This window comes from Heterodontus francisci, chromosome 13, assembly GCF_036365525.1.
Source record: "Heterodontus francisci isolate sHetFra1 chromosome 13, sHetFra1.hap1, whole genome shotgun sequence".
Classification (NCBI taxonomy): Eukaryota; Metazoa; Chordata; class Chondrichthyes; order Heterodontiformes; family Heterodontidae; genus Heterodontus; species Heterodontus francisci.
In genome coordinates this window covers 98732594-98751776 of record NC_090383.1, presented here as the reverse complement: position 1 = coordinate 98751776, position 19183 = coordinate 98732594, and the positions used below count along the sequence as shown (strand labels likewise).

General features: G+C 45.7%; 1 protein-coding gene across 18 annotated transcripts in view; it reads right to left on the bottom strand.

Moving 5' to 3' along the window:
• Positions 1-19183, bottom strand: part of LOC137376532 (CAP-Gly domain-containing linker protein 4-like) — a 373251-nt gene that overhangs the window by 261057 nt on the left and 93011 nt on the right. For all 18 annotated transcript variants that reach the window (XR_010976270.1, XM_068045264.1, XM_068045256.1 and 15 more), the window contains 2 exons: positions 10813-10974; positions 936-1054 (listed from right to left, as the gene is read on the bottom strand). Coding sequence is in view for 17 of the 18 variants with exons in the window: in XM_068045264.1 (XP_067901365.1) it covers positions 936-1054; positions 10813-10974 (281 nt within the window). In the remaining variant the exon portion in view is untranslated. The remainder of the gene's footprint in view (positions 1-935; positions 1055-10812; positions 10975-19183) is intronic.

Here is a 19183-nt window from a genome sequence, read left to right as displayed (position 1 = left end):
TATTTTCTTATTATCATTGCTATTTTTATACACACAGAAAGCTTACAGTTGCCTTAGGTATGGATAACTTCACACTGCACAGGACTACATAGAGCCAAAGAGTAAACTTGTTCTTATTTTGTGAACAAATTTTCCCAATTATTCAAGTATATCCTTTATTTTTCAACACTGAATAAATATAAATTCCAATAAATTCATTGTACAGGATTATCATATTACAGAATTGCATTTTTGAAGAGAATAATATAGGAAACAGAAAAACAAAACTAATGGTTAAATAAAGGAGAAGAAAGTATGCATCTTTGAATCATAAAATCAAATAATTTATTAAAATAATAAATTAGTAGTCTGCAAGTAATATTTCTGAAACTTTTCTACTTGCATAAATCAGTCAGGGCCTCTTAAATATTTTAAAGTTCTATCCACAGTAAACGTGCTTTTAATATCTGAAGAAAGAATACTGATAGAATAAAGTTAATGGAGGCACACCTAACCCAACAGTAAAATATGTGAAATATATAAGAAATGGCTCTCCCAGTTACCATAATTTGACAAAACTGCCCCACTGAGGACATTTACATGACATTAAAGGATGTTTTCCTCACTTCCCTGCCCATAATGTTCTCTCTTCTTTACTGCAGGGAGTTTTACTAGTATCACCTCTCTGGTCCTTTTCCTAAGCACCATGCTTGAGGTATGAGAAGGATTATATAGTGCATCACAGTGAACTGTGTTACCAAAAGCATTCTAGCTCCAGTTAATGCTTTTCAAAAACTACTTCACAAATGGCTAACCTCTAAGTGTGCCAATTAATTTATTTTAAAATCTAAATATTTGCATTTAGGTTTTTTATTTTTATTACAAATTAATTTGGGTATTAGAGTAATTTCTAAAGACCGGATCTGTTAATTTTCAGATAATATGTAGTTTCTTACCCGAAAGACAGGATTGGCACCATGTTCCAATAAAAATTTCACAGCTGACAAGCAGAGGTTTGATGCTGCAATGTGCAGAGATGTTCCAAAGTTGAAATCACTACAGGTAGAATCCACCTCTGTCAATAGGTACAGAATAAATACACATATTTACTGACAATGGAACTAAATCATTAGACTTTTTTGTAATTAACTGTTTAATGTTTATCTTCAGTCTTCTGTTATCACTACTAAGAAACAGAAAAGCTTTTTCCACTCTGTCACCCGGTGTCAGCATCATGAGGTCAGACATCGCATACCACATGGTAACCATAATATGCATTAACCTTAATTCCAGAATGTCACACCCTTCTGGAACATTGTGACTTTTATCTCCCACATCAGACATTCTGTGGATTGAGTGAGATTGCCAATTTTGTGGTAAATTACAAGCAGTTTGTACTCTAGAACTGGACTCACAAAACTGAGATGGCTAAAATGCATGTAACGTAGGACACTTATTATGTTCATCAAAAAAATACATTCATCCCATATTGGGTTATGATCTTGGGTTAGGTCTTGGGGGAGGTGGTGGCGTAGTGGTAATGTCACTGGACTAGTAATCCAGTTGTCTAGGCTAATGCTCTGGGGACAAGGGTTTGAATCCCACATGGCAGATGGTGCAATTTAAAATCAATTAATAAATCTGGAATTTAAAAAAAGCTTGTCTAATGGTGACCATGAACCCATTGTCAATTGTTGTAAAAGCCCATCTGGTTCACTAATGCCCTTTAGGGAAGGAAATCTGCTGTCTTTACCTGGTCTGGCCTACATGTGACTCCAGACCCACAGCAACGTGGTTGATTCTTACATGCCCTCTGAAATGGCCTAGCAAGCCCCTCAGTTGTATCAAACCTCTACTAAATGTAAGAAAAGGAATGTAACCAGACAGACCATCCGGAATTGACCTAGACAATGGAACCAACAACAGCAAACCCAGCCCTGTAGAACCTGCCAAACAGCTGGGGGCTTGTGCCAAAATTGGGAGAGCTGTACCACAGATTAGTCAAGCAACAGCCTGACATAGTCATACTTACAGAATCATACCTTACAGACAATGTCACTGACATCACCATCCCTGGGTCTGTCCTTCCGGTGGTGGCAGCACAATGGTATACAGTCGGGAGGGAGTTGCCCTGGGAGTCTTCAACATTGACTCCAGACCCCATGAAGTCTCATGGCATCAGGTCAAACATGGGCAAAGAAAACCTCCTGCTGATTACCACACACTGCCCCCCCTCCCCCCTCGGCTGATGAATCAGTGCTTCTCCATGTTGAACACCAAATGGAAGAAGCACTAAGGGTAGCAAGGGCACAGAATGTACTCTGGGTGAGGGACTTCAATGTCAATCAACAAGAGTGGCTCCATAGCACCAGTACTGACCGAACTGGCCGAATCCTAAAGGACGTAGCTGCTAGACTGAGTCTGTGGCAGGTGGTGAGGGAAAAACCTGCTTGACCTCGTCCTCACCAACCTACCTGTCACAGATGCATCTGCCCATGACTGTATTGGTAGGAGTGGCCACCACACACTCCTTGTGGATACAAAGTCCTGCCTTCACAGTGAGGATACCCACCATTGTGTTGTCTGGTGCTACCACTGTGCTAAATGGGATAGATTTCAAACCGATCTAACAACTCAAAACTGGGCATCCATGAGGCACTGTGGGCCATCAGCAGCAATCTGTAACCTCATGGCCTGGCATATTCCCCCACTCTACCATTTCCATCAAGCCAGGGGACCAACCCTAGTTCAAAGAAGAGTGCAGGAGGGCATACCAGGCATACCTCAAAATGAGGGTTAACCTGGTGAAGTTAGAACACAGGACTACTTGCATGGCAAACAGCAGAAGCAGCATCTGATAGACAGGGTTGAGCGATCCCACAACCAACAGATCAGATCTAAGCTCTGCAGTCTTACCACATCCAGTTGTGAATGGTTGTGCACAATTAAACAACTAACAGGAGGAAGAGGCTCCACAAATATCCCCCTCTTCAATGAGGGGGAGAGCCCAGCACATCAGTGCAAAAGACAGGGCTGAAGCATTTGCATCCATCTTCAGCCAGAGTGCCAAGTGGATGATCCATCTCAGCCTCCTCTTGAGGTCCCCAGCATCAAAGATGCCAGTCTTCAGCCAATCCGATTCACTCCACGTGATATCAAGAAACGGCTGAAGGCACTGAATACTGCAAAGACTATGGGCCCTGACAATATTCTGGCAATAGTACTGAAGTCGGCACAGTGGTGCAGCGGTTAGCACCGCAGCCTCACAGCTCCAGCGACCCGGGTTCAATTCTGGGTACTGCCTGTGTGGAGTTTGCAAGTTCTCCCTGTGTCTGCGTGGATTTCCTTCTGGTGCTCCGGTTTCCTCCCACATGCCAAAGACTTGCAGGTTGATAGGTAAATTGGCCATTAGCAATTGCCCCTAGTATAGGTAGGTGGCAGGAAAATATAGGGACAGATGGGGATGTGGTAGGAATATGGAATTAGTGTAGGATTAGTACAAATGGGTGGTTGATGGTCGGCACAGACTCAGTGGGCCGAAGGGCCTGTTTCAGTGCTGTATCTCTAAACTAAACTAAACTAAACTAAGTCCTGTGCTCCAGAACTAGCCACACCCGTAGCCAAGCTGTTCCAGTACAGCTGAAACACTGGCATCTACCCAGCAATGTGGAAAATTGCCCAAGTATGTCCTGTACACAAAAAGCAGGACAAATCCAACTCGGCCAATTAACGCCCTATCAGTCTACTCTTCATCATCAGCAAAGTGATGGAAGGGGTTGTTGACAGTGCTATCAAGCGTCACTTGCTCAGCAATAACCTGCTCACTAACGCTCAGTTTAGGTTCCGCCAGGGCCACTCAGCTCCTGACCTCATTACAGCCTTTGCCCATACATGGACAAAAGAGCTGAACTCCAGAGGTGAGGTGAGAGTGACTGCCCTTGACATCAAGGCAGTATTTGACCGAGTATGGCATCAAGGAGCCCTAGCAAAACTGGAGTCAATAGGAATCAAGGGAAAACTCTCCTCTGGTTGCAGTCATACCTAGATCAAAGGAAGACAGTTGTGGTTGTTGGAGGTCAATCATCTGAGTCCCACAACATCACTGCAGGTGTTCCTCAGGGTAGTGTCCTAGGTCCAACCATCTTCAGCTGCTTCTTCAATGACATTCCCTCCATCATAAGGTCAGAAGTGGGATGTTCGCTGATGATTGCACAATGTTCTGCACCATTCGCGGCTCCTCAGATACTGAAGCAGCCCATGTCCAGATGCAGCAAGACCTGGACAACATCTAGGCTTGGGCTGATAAGTGGTAAATAACATTCGCGCCACACAAGTGCCAGGCAATGACCATCTCAAACAAGAGAGAATCTAATCATCTCTCCTTGATGTTCAATGGCATTGCCATCGCTGAATCCCCCACTGTCAACATCTTGGGGGTTACCATTGACCAGAAACTGAACTGGACCAGCCACATAAATACTGTGGCTACAAGAGCAGATCAGAGGCTGGGAATTCTGCAGCGAGTAACTCACCTCCTGACTCCCCAAAGCCTGTCCACCATCTACAAGGCACAAGTCGGGACTGTGATGGAATACTTTCCACTTGCTTGGATGGGCGCAGTTCCAACAACACTCAAGAAGCTTGACACCATTCAGGACAAAGCAGCATGCTTGATTGGCACCCCATCAACCACCTTCAACATTCATTCCCTTCACCGCTGATGCACAGTGGCAGCAGTGTGTACCATCTACAAGACTGCACTGCAGTAACTCACCAAGACTCCTTCGACAGCACCTTCCAAATCCGCGACCTCTACCACCTAGAAGAACAAGGGCAGCAGATGCACAGGAACACCACCACCTGCAAGATCCCCTCCAAGCCACACACCATCCTGACTTGGAACTATATTGCTGTTCCTTCATTGTCACTGGGTCAAAATCCTGGAAGTCTCTAAAAGCACTGTGGGTGTACCTACACCCCAAGCACTGCAGCAGTTCAAGAAGGCAGCTCACCACCACCTTTTCAAGAGCAATGAGGGATCGGCAATAAATGCTGGCCTAGCCAGCGACGCCCACATCCCATGAACGAACAAAAGAAAATGTAAGATGAATGGATTTTTCACATCAGTTTTCATGAAAGAGTACCATAGAGAAATTCCAATCATAGTGAATGTCATGCACTAGTATATAATTTGCTAAAAACAGAAAATTCCATGAACAATTATTAAACAAAAAGGAAACTGACCACTTCAGAGACAGTTAGACCAATTAGGTAGATTAGCTGAGATATGGGTCTTAATGTGGTTTAAATTTTGGGTTATGCATATGAAAGCAGGGAACAGTGAACATCAAAAGGGTTCTATATGGCAGTGATCCTTCAGCAGAAGGAGAAAAGGAAAACATTTTGGGAGTGATTACTGATCATATCATGAAACATCTGGTCAGTGTGAGTCAGTTATTAATAAGACAACTGAGTACTAGGATACATGTGGAGAGCATTGGACTACAAGTCAGAACATGTTATATTGGCAAATACAGATCAATGGTGCAGTTAATTCTGGAGTATCACATTCAGTTTAGGTCACCATATCAAAATAAAAGGATACAAATGCATTAGAAAGAGTTCAGAGAAGAGTGGCCAGGATAGATACAGCCCTTAAGAGGATTAACACATAGAGAAAGGTTCAAGCATGGGAAGTAGACATTCTTCACCACCACTAAAGAAATAGCAGATTTGGTACTACAGAGCACCAGAAATTCCATTAATGATGAAATATTTACTACAGGCATGGTCTTCTCTACTTTTGAAAGATGTTCTACCTCACTATACAAAATCTCAGAGAAAACTGTTGAGAAAAATTACTATCTCTTTGAGAACTCATGCCCGAGGTAGTCCAGAAATCTTCCCCATCGTTTTACAAATTAAGTCTTGTTATAAGGTATACCTTTAGTTCTTTTTCCATAAGATACAGCACTAAGCTATCAAGCAACAGCAAGAACATTGAAAAATACCATAATATGGTAACAAAGCAGCTACAAGACACTCCAGACAAAAAAGAAACAAGGGTGGTGAGGATGTAGCTTCTGTATGGAGGTTGACCTTCATTCAAAGATTGAGAAAGGCAATGGTGGGGGGTGGGGGGGGGGGTTGTAACCCAAAAAACAGGGTTAACGTGCTAAGCCCACCTCCAAACCACCCAATTATAGTTTTAGCAGAGGGAGGATGGGTGGGGCTGGGGGGTTGGGTGGTGTGGGCATGCAGCCAAGCTGCTCCCAGGAGACAGTTTGGTCCTTTAAATGTTATAATGAGTCTGTGTAGCCCACTTTCATTCACCATATTAAATTTAACCTCAGCCAGCTCTGTTTCTTGGGTCTTAGAAAACCGGCTCACTAAACCAAAAGGGACTGCTAAAACAGGCGGTACGTGCCTTTCCAGCATGCCTTCCTAGACAACCCCCCAACCCTTTTGATCTTCCCCCACTGATCTCCCATGCGAGATGGGGAATTTTATACTCTCCCCTGCGGCGAGTTAGAAGGCGTGGAGAGCATAAAATCGGGTGGGATGGTGATCGGGGGTTCCTGACACCATCCCACCTCTGCCGAAATTTAGTCCAGGGTAGGAAGGCCTGTGAACAGCCTTCCCACCCCACCGCCAACTGAGGCCCTTAATTGGGCAGTTAACCTCCAATTAAGGGCCTCTTCCCACCACAGCCGCAATTACGCATGCATCAGGCAGCCCTGTCGCTGCATGGGAAGCATGGTAGGAAAACCGTACGGGCTGCTTCCAGGCTCCAGGGGTGTGGGGGTCCCTCATACAAAGATACTTAGTGCCTGAACGAGGGACCCGACATCGGGAAGGGTGGTGCACACTGAGAGCCACCCCCCTGCCTTTGCCACCAATACTCCCTCCCCCGCGACACTTCCTGCCCTGACCTACCTGAGGCCAGGCTTCAGAGATGCTCCTTGGTCTCCAGGATGGTCACCTCCAGCAGCAGCCACCGCCTCTGCAGTGGCGCTGCAGCTGCCTGTCTCTGATTGGCCGGCAGCTCTCCAAATGTGGGACTTGTGTGACAGGGTCTTAAATCCTATAGAAGGCGTGCCGCTGTCCACTCAAGTGCCTGACTGGCACCTAATTTGGCAGGCCTTCCGTAAAGGAGGCGACGCAGGGATCTCAGCATCAATTTCCCCTGGCATTGAGACCCCTGTCGCAAGCATAAAATTCCCGTCGAGATCTCTGGCCTCCACCCCCACCTGCCCCAAGCCTCTGTTCCCTGACCCAGCTCAGAATTGGCCCACCCCAGTACCCTAAGATCAGTTTGCTCAACCACCACCAGCCCCCATCCATCAAGCTGTCATGCAACTCTACTTGGTCCTGCGGCCTGCTCCACACCCAACTGAAAGCCAAAGCCAAAGTTGTCAATCAGATTAGTTTCTGGGGCATGTTGGTGAAGTCACATGAATGCTGTAGAGTTAAAACTCCAAGGCTTACAAGAGAACCCCAACTCCTGGCTTTCCGGCCCTCTACCAAGGCTCCATGCCACTCCCAGCAAGGCAAGAAGGTTAAAATTCACACCAATATCTATGATTTACTCAATCTCCACATTAAAAGAGAACTATTCAGAAATACTATAAAAACAAGCTTGATCTTCAGGTCAGTTTGAAGAGACTAGTCTTAAAGCACTTGTCATCATGACCTCTGAAGTTCAGGCAATAATGCTTTATAAAAGTTTACAAGTAGGCCTATGTCACTGAAAATAGCCTGAAGAGAGATCCTTGTCAGCCATGACTCAGTTGGTAGAACTCTCACTCCTGAGTCATAAGGTTCTAGGTTTTCAACGTCCCACTCCAGGACGTGAGCACAAAAATCAAGGCTAACACTCCAGTGCAGTACTGAGAGAGTGCTGCACTGTTAGAAGTGCCGTCTTATGAATCAGACAGCAAGCCATATGTCCTCTCAGGTGGACATAAAAAATCCCATGGCACTATTTCAAAGAAGAGTGCGAGAGCTATTCCCGGTGACCTGGCCAATATCTATCCCTCAATCAACATCACAAAAACGGTCATTATTACATTGTTGTTTGTGGGCACTTGCTGTGCATAAATTGGCTGCCACATTTCCTACCTTACAACAGTGAATACACTTCAAGAAAAAGTACTTCATTGGCTATAAAGCGCTTTGAGATATCCGGTGGTCGTGAAAGGTGCTATATAAATGCAAGTCTTTTGTTTTTTCTTTCTGCATATTGGTCCAACAATCAGCCACTGCATGAGTAGGAAGAGCTCTAATTTTTCTTGATGGAGGTCAGTATGCAAAGAAGTAACACAAGGACGCTGGGCTGCATTTTACATTGCTGTGGCCAACATAAATAGCCACCGCGATATTAAACCCGGCGGCTCATTTAAATGGCCGAGGCGGACACCCTCCCCCAATGACATGGAGGAGGCGAGCAGTCCGTCCCCGTCAAAGGCGTCAGCTGCCTTTGCGCAGGTGCTGACGCCATTTTTAAAGAGCTTCGAGCTCTAACGCAATTTAAATCCATTTAAATTGCCCCTTACCCACCCCCTCCATTACAATAAAATGCATTCCTTGCCCTCTACCCACCCCCCCCAAAACACTTCCCCTGCCCACCTGACTTTCCCCCCACCAAAGGTTCACCAACTGTGCACTCTAATCCTTCCCACCATCCCCTACACCAATCAGATGAGTTTGACCCCGCTCCCCAACCGCCTCCCACACTGGAAAACTTACCTGCTCCCTCCTCCTGACCAGTATGAGGCCTCAGTTCCCCTGCTGGGGATCTGAAGGCGTAGGAGTGCCAGCCACTGACACAAATATTGCTCCAGGACGACGGTAGGAGCATGACAGTCATTAATTCAGGTATTTAAATTAATTTACATATTGAAATTGGGCTCCCAGCGCCGAGCGGCGGGGGAGAGCCAACATGAGGCCTTGCCACCACTGGCAATATGGGGTCAGGCCTTCCCGGCGTCGAGATCTGTGGCGGACCTCTCCCTGAGGCATTATCTGGCCAACCCCCGCCACAATCCCGACGTCGGGGGGGTCTGTGAAATTCAGCCCACTGTCTGATTTGCTAACCTCTCTTTAGTAGTAGTTTTACTTAAAGTTGTTTTCCATAGAAAACAAAAAAAAGGCCTACGTTGATAAAAGGTCATTCAGTTTATCTCCATGAAAGGCCAATGCTCTGTGAAAATCAACTAAGTAATGCTTCCTTCCACTAAAGGAAACATGAGATGTCACATAAAAACCTCACAATTACAAATTGCAGAGACAGATGAAAAGGTAAAATAATCTTCAAGAAAAATAAAAAATGGTGCTCAAATATTGTTTTAACTGCAAGTAAAACAAAATACAGAGAGCCTATTGTCAAGGAGTGATTTAAGAAAGTTTGGTATGGTGACAGTCAAGTGAAAAAAAAAAACTCAGGGTGGAATTTTAAGGGGCTTGTGGCAACTGGCTGGGAGACGGGTTGGAGCAGACAAAATGGCGTGAAGTGGCATCACGCCGCAGGCCTGATGTTGGCTTGCCCCATGCCATTTTGCCTGTGGCAGGCACCATGGCGGATGGGGACCATAGAACCATAGAAAAATTACGGCACAGAAGGAGGCCATTCATGCCGGCCGGAAAAAACTAGCCGCCCAATCTAATCCTACCTTCCAGCACCTGGTCCACATCCTTGCAAGTTACAGCACTTCAGGTGCAGATCCAGGTACCTTTTAAGAGAATTGAGGATTTCTGCCTCCACCACCGTTCCTGGCAGTGAATTCCAGACACCTCTGGGTGAAAAACATTTTTCTCATGTCCGCTCTAATCCTTCTACCAATCACCTTAAATCTGTGCACCCGCTTGCGGAAACAGGTCCTTCCTATCTACCCAACCTAGGCCCCATAATTTTGTACACCTCTATTAAGTCACCCCTCAGCCTCCTCTGTTCTAAGGAAAACAACTCTAGCCTATCCAATCTTTCCTCAGAGCTGCATCTTTTGAGCCCTGGCAACATTCTTGTAAATCTCCTCTGTACTCGCTCCAGAACAATTATGTCCTTTCTGTAATATGGTGACCAGAACTGTATGCAATACTCCAACTGTGGCTTAACCAGCATTTTACACAGTTCCATCCATCCCTGCTTTTGAATTCTATACTTTGGCCAATAAAGGAAAGCATTCCATATGCCTTCTTCACCACTCTATCTATCTGTCCTGCCACCTTCAGGGACCTGTGGTTTCTCCAAGGTCTCTCACTTCTTCTACCCCTCTCAATATCCTCCCGTTTATTGTGCAATCCCTCGCTTTATTTGCCATCCCCAAAAGCATTACTTCACACTTTTCTGGATTGAATTCCATTTGTCTGCTGTGAGGCCAATTGAGCCACTTAAATGGCCCATAGGGCTGCCTCCTGCTTCCACTGGCACTTACCAACATCAGAGCGGCCCATCATGGAGTGGAGACACCGCCAGGTGAAATCTGGCTGCCAACTGGCAGGGTCAGGGGTGGAGGGGGGGGTGGGGGGTGCCCATCCTACTTGGACACTGAGAGTATGATCAGCACCTAATCAGCTGCTTCCAAACTTATGTTGCATCTGATTTGGCAATCATATTCTCAGCTGGTTCTCCAAAATTTTTGGGGGCATTTTTATAGTGCATACAACCACCAATTTGAAAATAAGGATAGTTGTAAAAAAAGGACAGCTGATGACAGTCCCTTGTGGTCCAAAATTTATAGGTTTCACTATGTCTCAAATATAAATACTAATATCTAAATCATAAAAAAGGAAAGCCTACATTTTTCCCTCAAAATTAAGTATAAGATTATTTACCTCCAGCATTTGCATCCTTCAGAACTACTCTTATTAATTCAGGAACATCAAAATAAGCTGCATAGTGCAAAGCATTCATGTTTGTCCAACGGCTACGAAGAGTGACATCAGCTCCCATATCAATCAATTGCGAAGCAAACTTGGCAGCAATCTCTGCATCTCCTGGAAAAATAAAAATATAATTCAAAAAGAGCACTCTGGGGTGATATGGCATAACACAAATGATGTCACAGCAAAGTAACATAGAAGAAGCAACGCACCAAGGCTCCTGAGACAGCACCTTCCAAACCCGCGACCTCTACCACCTAGAAGGACAAGGGCAGCAGATGAATGGGAACACCACCACCTGCAAATTCCCCTCTAAGCCACACACCATCCTGACTTGGAACTATATCGCCGTTCCTTCACTGTCGCTGGAACTCCCTTGCTAACAGCACTGTGGGTGTACCTACCCCACATGGACTGCAGTAGTTCAAGAAGGCAGCTCACCACCACCTCCTCAAGCGCAATTAGGGCTGGACAATAAATGTTGGCCGAGCCAGCAATGCCCACACCCCATGCAGGAATTTTTAAAAAATGCCACATAGAAACAAAGAAAATAGGAGCAGGCTTAGACCATTCAGCCATTCGAGCCTGCTCCGCCATTCATTATGATCATGGCTGATCATCCAACTCAGTAACCTGTTCCCGCTTTCTCCCATATCCTTTGATCACATTCGCCCCAAGAGCTATATCTAATTCCTTCTTGAAAACATACAACGCTTTGGCCTCAACTGCTTTCTGTGGTAGCGAATTCCACAGGCTCACCACTCTCTGGGTGAAGTAATTTCTCCTCATCTCAGTCCTGAAAGGTTTACTCCGTATCCTAAGAGTATGACCCCTGGTTCTGGACTCCCCCACCATCAGGAACATCCTTCCTGCATCCACCCTGTTGAGCACTGTCAGAATTTTATAGGTTTCTATGAGATCCCCCCTCACTCCTCTGAACTCCAGCGAATATAATCCTAACCGACTCAATATCTCCTCATACATCAGTCCCACCATCCCAGGAATCAGTCTGGTAAACCTTCGCAGCACTTCCTCCATAGCAAGAACATCGTTCCTCAGATAAGGAGACCAAAACTGCACACAATATTCCAGGTGTGGCCTCACCAAGGCCCTGTATAATTGCAGCAAGACATCCCTGCTCCTGTACTCGAATCCTCTCGCTATGAAGGCCAACATACCATTTGCCTTTTTTACCACCTGTTGCACCTGCATGCTTACCTTCAGCAACTGGTGTACGAGAACACCCAGGTCTCATTGCATATTCCCCTCTCTTAGGTTATAGCCATTCAGTTAATAATCTGCCGTCCTGTTTTTGCTACCAAAGTGGATAACCTCACATTTATCCACAATATACTGCATCTGCCATGCATTTGTCCACTCACTTAACTTGTCCAAATCACCCTGAAGCCCCTCTGCATCCTCCTCACAACTCACCCTCCCACCCAGTTTTGTGTCACCTGCAAATTTGGAGATATTACATTTAGTTCCCTCATCTAAATCATTAATATATATTATGAATAGCTGGGGTCCTAGCAGCGATCCCTGCCACTGAATATAAGCGCTTGCAGGATACATTGGGAGAGCAGGACAATGTTCAGTCATAGTTAGCATAAACTTGCACAGGGAACCATCAACCTACAGAAACTTTATCTGGATATTTAATACTAATTAAAAATCTATAATAATAATATTCAGTTTTTGTCTTTCTGGACTGTTTTGATTGGTCAGTTTAAGCGGAACATCTGTCAGTGGGTTTATTTGGTGGGTGGTGCCTGGCACATGCACAGGCACATGAAGCACATGGAGAACTGAAGCACGTGGCACACATAAAGCTGCCAACAGTTGGTGGTGGCAGTGGTGGGGGCTGGGGAGGGGGGGCTTGTGGAGAACAAAAACAGCGGAATGTAAGGGGAGTCTAACAACAAAGTTATCCTGACTGAACAGATTGTTTTGATATGGGATTGATGCAAGAGATGGGGATGGCAAGAGTGGGATGAAGGGAATGGGATGGAAATGGCGTGGGAGGGGTGGATGCGCTGACGGAATTGGTTGATTGTAGCAACATGGCAGGACAATTGTTTGATACAACTTATTATTCAAAAGCGTTTCTTTCTGCTAAAAATGAAGATTCACTATATCTGAATGAAAAAGATTTAGAAAAACTGCCAGGTGAATTAAAAGAATATATCAACATTGTTTTTGATCGATGAAGATGATAACAATCTATACCAGTGTGTCCAACCTTTTCCCTTGGGGGTCGACCTTACAATTTTTGTCTTACATAGGGGACCAATGGGGCAATTTTGGAAAGATAAAGCCATTAAAAATTTATCTTACTATAAATCAAAACAACAACAAAGATGCATTTTTGTGAAGAAACTTTAAATGAGAAGATTAATTTATTGACTTACTTTCTCGTCACTATGTTGGACGCTGATTTAATGAGATACGTGGCATATCTTTGCTTGCACAAGTAGTCAATGTTTTCCCGCACACCTGTTATAGCGATGTGGAGTACTCCGGGTAGATGTCTTTCTATCAGGAGTGATCTTGATCACTCTCTCTCCCGCTTCTCCCTCCCCTCTCTCTTCCTCTCTAACCTTTCTCTCTCTGCTTCCCTCTCTCTCTGCCCCCCCCTCTCTCTGCCCCTCCACTCTCTCTCTCTCTTTGCCCCTCTCTGCCCCCGCTTTCTCTTTCTGTCCCCCTCCACTATCTCTCCGCCCCCCCCCACTCTCTCTCCTCCCCACCCCCGTGTTCTCCCCTCTATGTACCCCTGTCTCTCTATCCTTTCTCTCTCTGCCCCCCTCTCTCTCTGACCCCCCTCTCCCCCTCTCTATCCTCCCCTCTCTGTCTCTCCCTCTCTCTCTGTCCCCTCTCTCTCTGCCATTCTCTGTCCCCCCTCTCTCTCTCTGCCACCCCGGCCCCCTCTCTCTATGCCCCCCCTCTCTCTACCCTCTCTCTCTATCTGCCCCCTCACCCTCTGCCCCCCTCTCTTTCCCCCCTCTTTCTCTCTCCTACCCTCCTCTCTCTCTCTGCCCCCTTTCTCTCTCTCTCTGGCCCCCCTCTCTCGCTCTCTGGCCCCCCTCCCCGCACTCTCTCTCTCTCTCTATTCTCCCCCACTATCTCTCTGCCGCCCCCTCTCTCTCTCGCTGCCCCCTCTCTCTCTCACTCTTTGCCCCCCCACTCTCTGTCTCTATGCCCCCCCCCAATCTCTCTCTCTCTGCCCCCCCACTCTCTCTCTCTGCTCCCCACACACTTTCTCTCTCTCTATACCTCCCCACTCTCTCTCTGCCCCTCCCCCACTCTCTCTCTCTATGGCCCCTTCTCTCTCTGCCCCCTCTCTCTTTCTGCCCCCCGCTCCCTCTCTACTCTCTCTCTGTCTCTACTCTACCCCCTCTCTCTCTGCACCCGCTCTCTCCCTGCCCCCGCACGCTCTCTCTCTGCCCCCGCTCTCTCTGCACCCCCCCCCCCCACTCTCTCTCTCTGCACCCCCTCTCTCTCGCTGCCCCTCTCTCTCCGGCCTCCTCCCCCCTCTCTACTCTCTGCCCCCCCTCTCTCTCTGCTGCATCTCTCTCTGCCCCCCTCTCTCCCTCTCTGCCACCCCCTCTCTCTCTGCCCTCTTTGCACCTCTCTCTATCACCCCCTCTCTCTCTGCCCCCTTTCCCTCTCTCTCTCCTTCCCCCCCTCTCTCTCTCTCTGCCCCCCCTCTCTCTCTCTGCCCATCCGCTCCCTCTGTCTACTCGCCCCCTCCTCTCTCTCACCCCTACCCTCATCTCTCTCTGCCCACCTCTCTCTCTCTTTGCCCCTCTCTGCCCCCGCTTTCTCTTTCTGTCCCCCTCCACTATCTCTCCGCCCCCCACTCTCTCTCTCCTCCCTCACTCTCTGCCCTCTCTCTGCCCCCTCTCTCTGCCCCCTTTCTCTCTCTCTCTTCTTCCCTCCTCTCTCTCTCTCTGCCTCTCTCTCTCTCTGCCCCACTCACTGCCCTCTCTCTGTCCTGTCTCTCTCTCTCTCTGCCCCTACGCTCCCTCTCTGTCTACTCTCCCCCCTCTCTTTTACCCTCCTCTCTCTCTGCCCCCTTTCTCTCACTCTCTCCTACCCTCCTCTCTCTCTGCTCCCCATCTCTCTCTCTCTACTCTCTCTCTCTCTGCCTCCCCTCATCTCTCTCTCTACTCTCCCCCTCTCTCTCTCTGCACCCTCTCTCTCTTTGCCCCTCTCTGCCCCCCTCCACTCTCTCTCCGCCCCCTCACTCTCTCTCATCCCCCCTCTCTCTTCCCCCCTCACTCTCTCTTCCACCCCCACTCTCTCTCCCTCCCTCCCACTCTCTCTCTCCCCCCCCACTCTCTCTTTCTCTCCCCCCCCACTCTCTCTCTCTCCCCCCCCCCACTCTCTCTCTCTCCCCCCCCCCACTCTCTCTCTCTCCCCCCCCCCACTCTCTCTCTCTCCCCCCCACTCTCTCTCTCTCCCCCCCACTCTCTCTCTCTCCCCCCCACTCTCTCTCTCTCTCCCCCCCCCCTCTCGTTCTTTCTCTCTCCTCTCTCTTTCTCTGCTCCCCTCTCTCTCTCTGTTCCCCTCTCTCTCTCTGTTCCCCTCTCTCTCTCTGTTCCCCTCTCTCTCCCTGTTCCCCCCTTCCCCTCTCTCTCCCCGTTCTCTCTCTCTCTCTCTCCCCGTTCTCGCTCTCTCCCCCCTCTCTCGCTCTCCCCCCTCACTCTCTCCCACCCCATCTCTCTCCCACCCCATCTCTCTCTCTCTCTCACCCCTCTCCTTCTTTCTCTCTCCCCTCTCCTTCTCTGTCCCCCCCCTCTCTCTCCCCCCTCTCTCGGTTCCCTCTCTCTGCTCCCCTCACTTTCTCTGTTCCCCTCTCTCTCTGCTCCCCTCACTTTCTCTGCTCCCCTCACTTTCTCTGCTCCCCTCACTCTCTCTCTCTCTGCTCCCTTCTCTCTCTCTGACAGTTGCAGACAGCGGGGACGCTCAGCAGAGCAACTTTGTGGTTGGTCAGTTTTTAAAAAAATTACAATGACAGTTTCACAACTGTCAGGGGCTGGGAGCTGGAACAATGGTTTACGAACTTCAGGCAGCTTCGTGGTTTTCCAGTGGGCTTTAAAAAAATAGTTGGAACCCACCAGAAAACCCTGAAGCTCGTAAACCATTGTTCCCGCTCCCAGCACCTGTCAGCTGTGAAACTATTGCAATTTTTTTAAAAAGCTGGTCTGGAAGAAGAAGTCAGTGAGAAATTTCTCATCTCTAAAATTACCAATCACGGACCTCAAAATTATTTACCGCAGACACTGATGTCCATGCACGGACACATTGCCAACCCCTGGGATGAGGAACGGTCCGGTACAGTTTACATCTGCAGGCCGGATGGAACTTTTGGTAGGCCAGATCCGAGCCTGCGAGCCATATGTTGGAGAACCCTGGTCTATACCCTCCAGAATGTCTACACAGTCTTACGCCAATTGGCATGCCATCGCACAAACGTAGACTCAAGGAAGGAACAGTTAAGGTTGCTATAAACTTGAATCCTTAACAAGGCCTTTGTCATGAAACAAGACTGGTAGCTAGAAAGCGGTTTTCTTCGACGATAGACGCTTAAATTATAACTGGCAGATTTCAAGGAAATTGAGCATTTATTGCTCAGATAATATTGAGCCCATCAGATGTAAACCTGCCTTTTCAACTCAAGAGAAATCAGTTCCCAATTAGTCTTTTCTATTCTATGATTATAAACAAATCACAAGGCCAGACTCTAGACAAAATTTGTATTTATATTTTTAGACCTGTTTTTACACATGGACAGCTTTATGTAGCTTTTTCCAAAGTGAGACGCTTTGATTCTGTTAAAGTCTTTGGTGAAAGAATAACTATAAATCCTATATTTAAAGAAGTACTGTTGCAATCAAGATACTAATCTGACTACAAATGTTCTGCAGGTCTCTGCTAGTACAGTACCTTCTACTGAATACACTGCTATTTGCATGCATAGAGCACCGGACGCAGCACGAGCACTTAATCCCACGAGGTGAGCAAGCTCTAACTATTCTGCTTGCTCTTGCAAATCATCTTTTTGAAGTAGCATTACCAGTAAAGACTCTTGATGACAGCACAGGGGAGAGCAGGGCTCTTAAGGTGGTTAGTTATCAATCAATTAAAATTTGATACACAATGAGGAACTGCGTGACTGATAGTGCAGCTACTGAAGCACGCTCCCTAGGGCTCCGCCTACCAGCAATTAAGCCATTTTCAGGCAGCAATATACTACCACTGTTTAAACACTGTGCTTTACATTTGAAACCATACAAATTTCTTAGTTAGTGTCAAAGTGAGGATAATCTACGAACATAAATAAGTATAAAAGAGTTCTAGATCTGGATGCTATTCTGAAAGTCAGTCTCTATCCACCGCTCTCTCTTGCACTCATTCTGTTTCACATATGTCAGTAATTAGAATGTTTACATTTTCTAACTAGCAATGAAGCATGGGTGATAACCAAATAAAAATTAGAAGCTTTCTGACTGCTTTTAAAATTCAATTCATTTGTTTTTTTGTTAATTCATATCAGGAACGATTGTCAGTAGCTTAATATGCTTTTAGCAGTTTATAAAGATTATTTATAATTTAAAATCAACTAAAGTTGGAAGATGGTGCGTAATCAATACACTCTGTTTAAAAAACTCTCATTATAAATTTAACCTGAATAAATATTCTGAAATATATCCCCCAGCTTTTCTTCAAATAAGTTGAAAACTAATATATTTTGTTAGAGATAGAAAGAGAAGTATTGAATTATTTGGTTAGTTAAATGCTGCCGATACACTTGAGGAATTATGCACACCTCACATGCTCAGAAATTTCAATTACTGAGAAATACTAACTAATCAGGAGGCAGCTACTGATAGTATTTGAGTGGCTGTTGTGGCAATGAACAGTACTAATTTATGATCAGCAGATGAACATGCTTTCTGAAAGCTCAACAAGTGTCTCAGTACACTACAGTAAGAGTAAGTCCACCTTTCACAACCACGGGGTGTCCCAAAGTGCTTTACAGCCAATATAGGGTACTTTTGATGTATGGGCACTGTTGTAAAATAGGAAATGGGATAGCCAATTTGTGCATAGTAAAGTCCCACGAACATCAAATAAATAAATGACCAGGTTATCTGTTTTCACTGTTGGTTGAGGGATGAATATTGGCTATGCTCTTCTTCAAATAGTGCCATTGGATCTCTTACATCCATCTGAGAGGGAAGAAAGGGCTTCAAGTTTAACATCTCATCCAAAAGAAAATCAAATCATTATTTTATTCATATAAATAGATGAAAGAATTTCAGCTGTCAATAAAAAGTAACTTTCTATACAAAATAAATTAGGAATGAAAAGGAAGCTTTAAATGCCTGATGATTATAAATGTATCGCTTATACCTTATTTATAATTAATGTTACTACTTTTTAGCTGCATCAAGGTGGCCTAAATAGTGCAAGTTCCTCTTCCCTACTTAAAAAGTCTCTTTGGGCAAGTAAGTAACCTGCTTCAGGACCTCTGCAAGTGGCAGTTGCTGCAAATGATACAGGAATTCACCTTTCAACCTTCCTTTCCTCACCACTTCCAGGGAAGTACTTAGGTTCTGCTTGGCACTTTATCTGATAGCCTGACCAAGACTGAAAATTCATTATGTATCAGATCACTTGCTTAAACCTACGTTGTGCCATTCCATGAGCAACATATTTTCATCTGAATAACTAAGTCACCAACTTATCTAAGATTTTGGTGCTATCCTAAATGCTATTATTGTAAATATTAAATTGGAATGTCTCAATGTTTTCTTAATATATTTTAAATTGCACCTTTCAAATGTATTTACTGTATATAGCTACAAATGTGTGGAAAATCAGCTACGGATATGTAGTGGTATAATGTGCCACAAAGTGGTATTTAAGTATGCAATGACATTACAAAATCTGAACAACATTATCAAGCAAAATTATCCCAAGGATTTTTACATACTGGACTAACACTTTAACTTCCGAGATAATTATATATCAGAAAAAGATTTAGGAAGCACCACAGCAGGCTCTTAGACTGTGGACAAAGCCGAAGCATTGAGAATGAGTAAATCTTGATAAAACTTGTATGTTTAATCTTTGCCCTCAACCTACTACAAATATAATTCAATTTGGCATTTTAGATTGCATTTTTTAAATGCTTATTAATACTGCACTGTTTTGACTTTTACTATGAAGTACATGTAAGTGGTGCCAGAAGCGGGTTAGATGAAGTAGGGTGGGAGGAGGCTCTTTTGGAGCAAGAGTACCAACAAAGACCTAT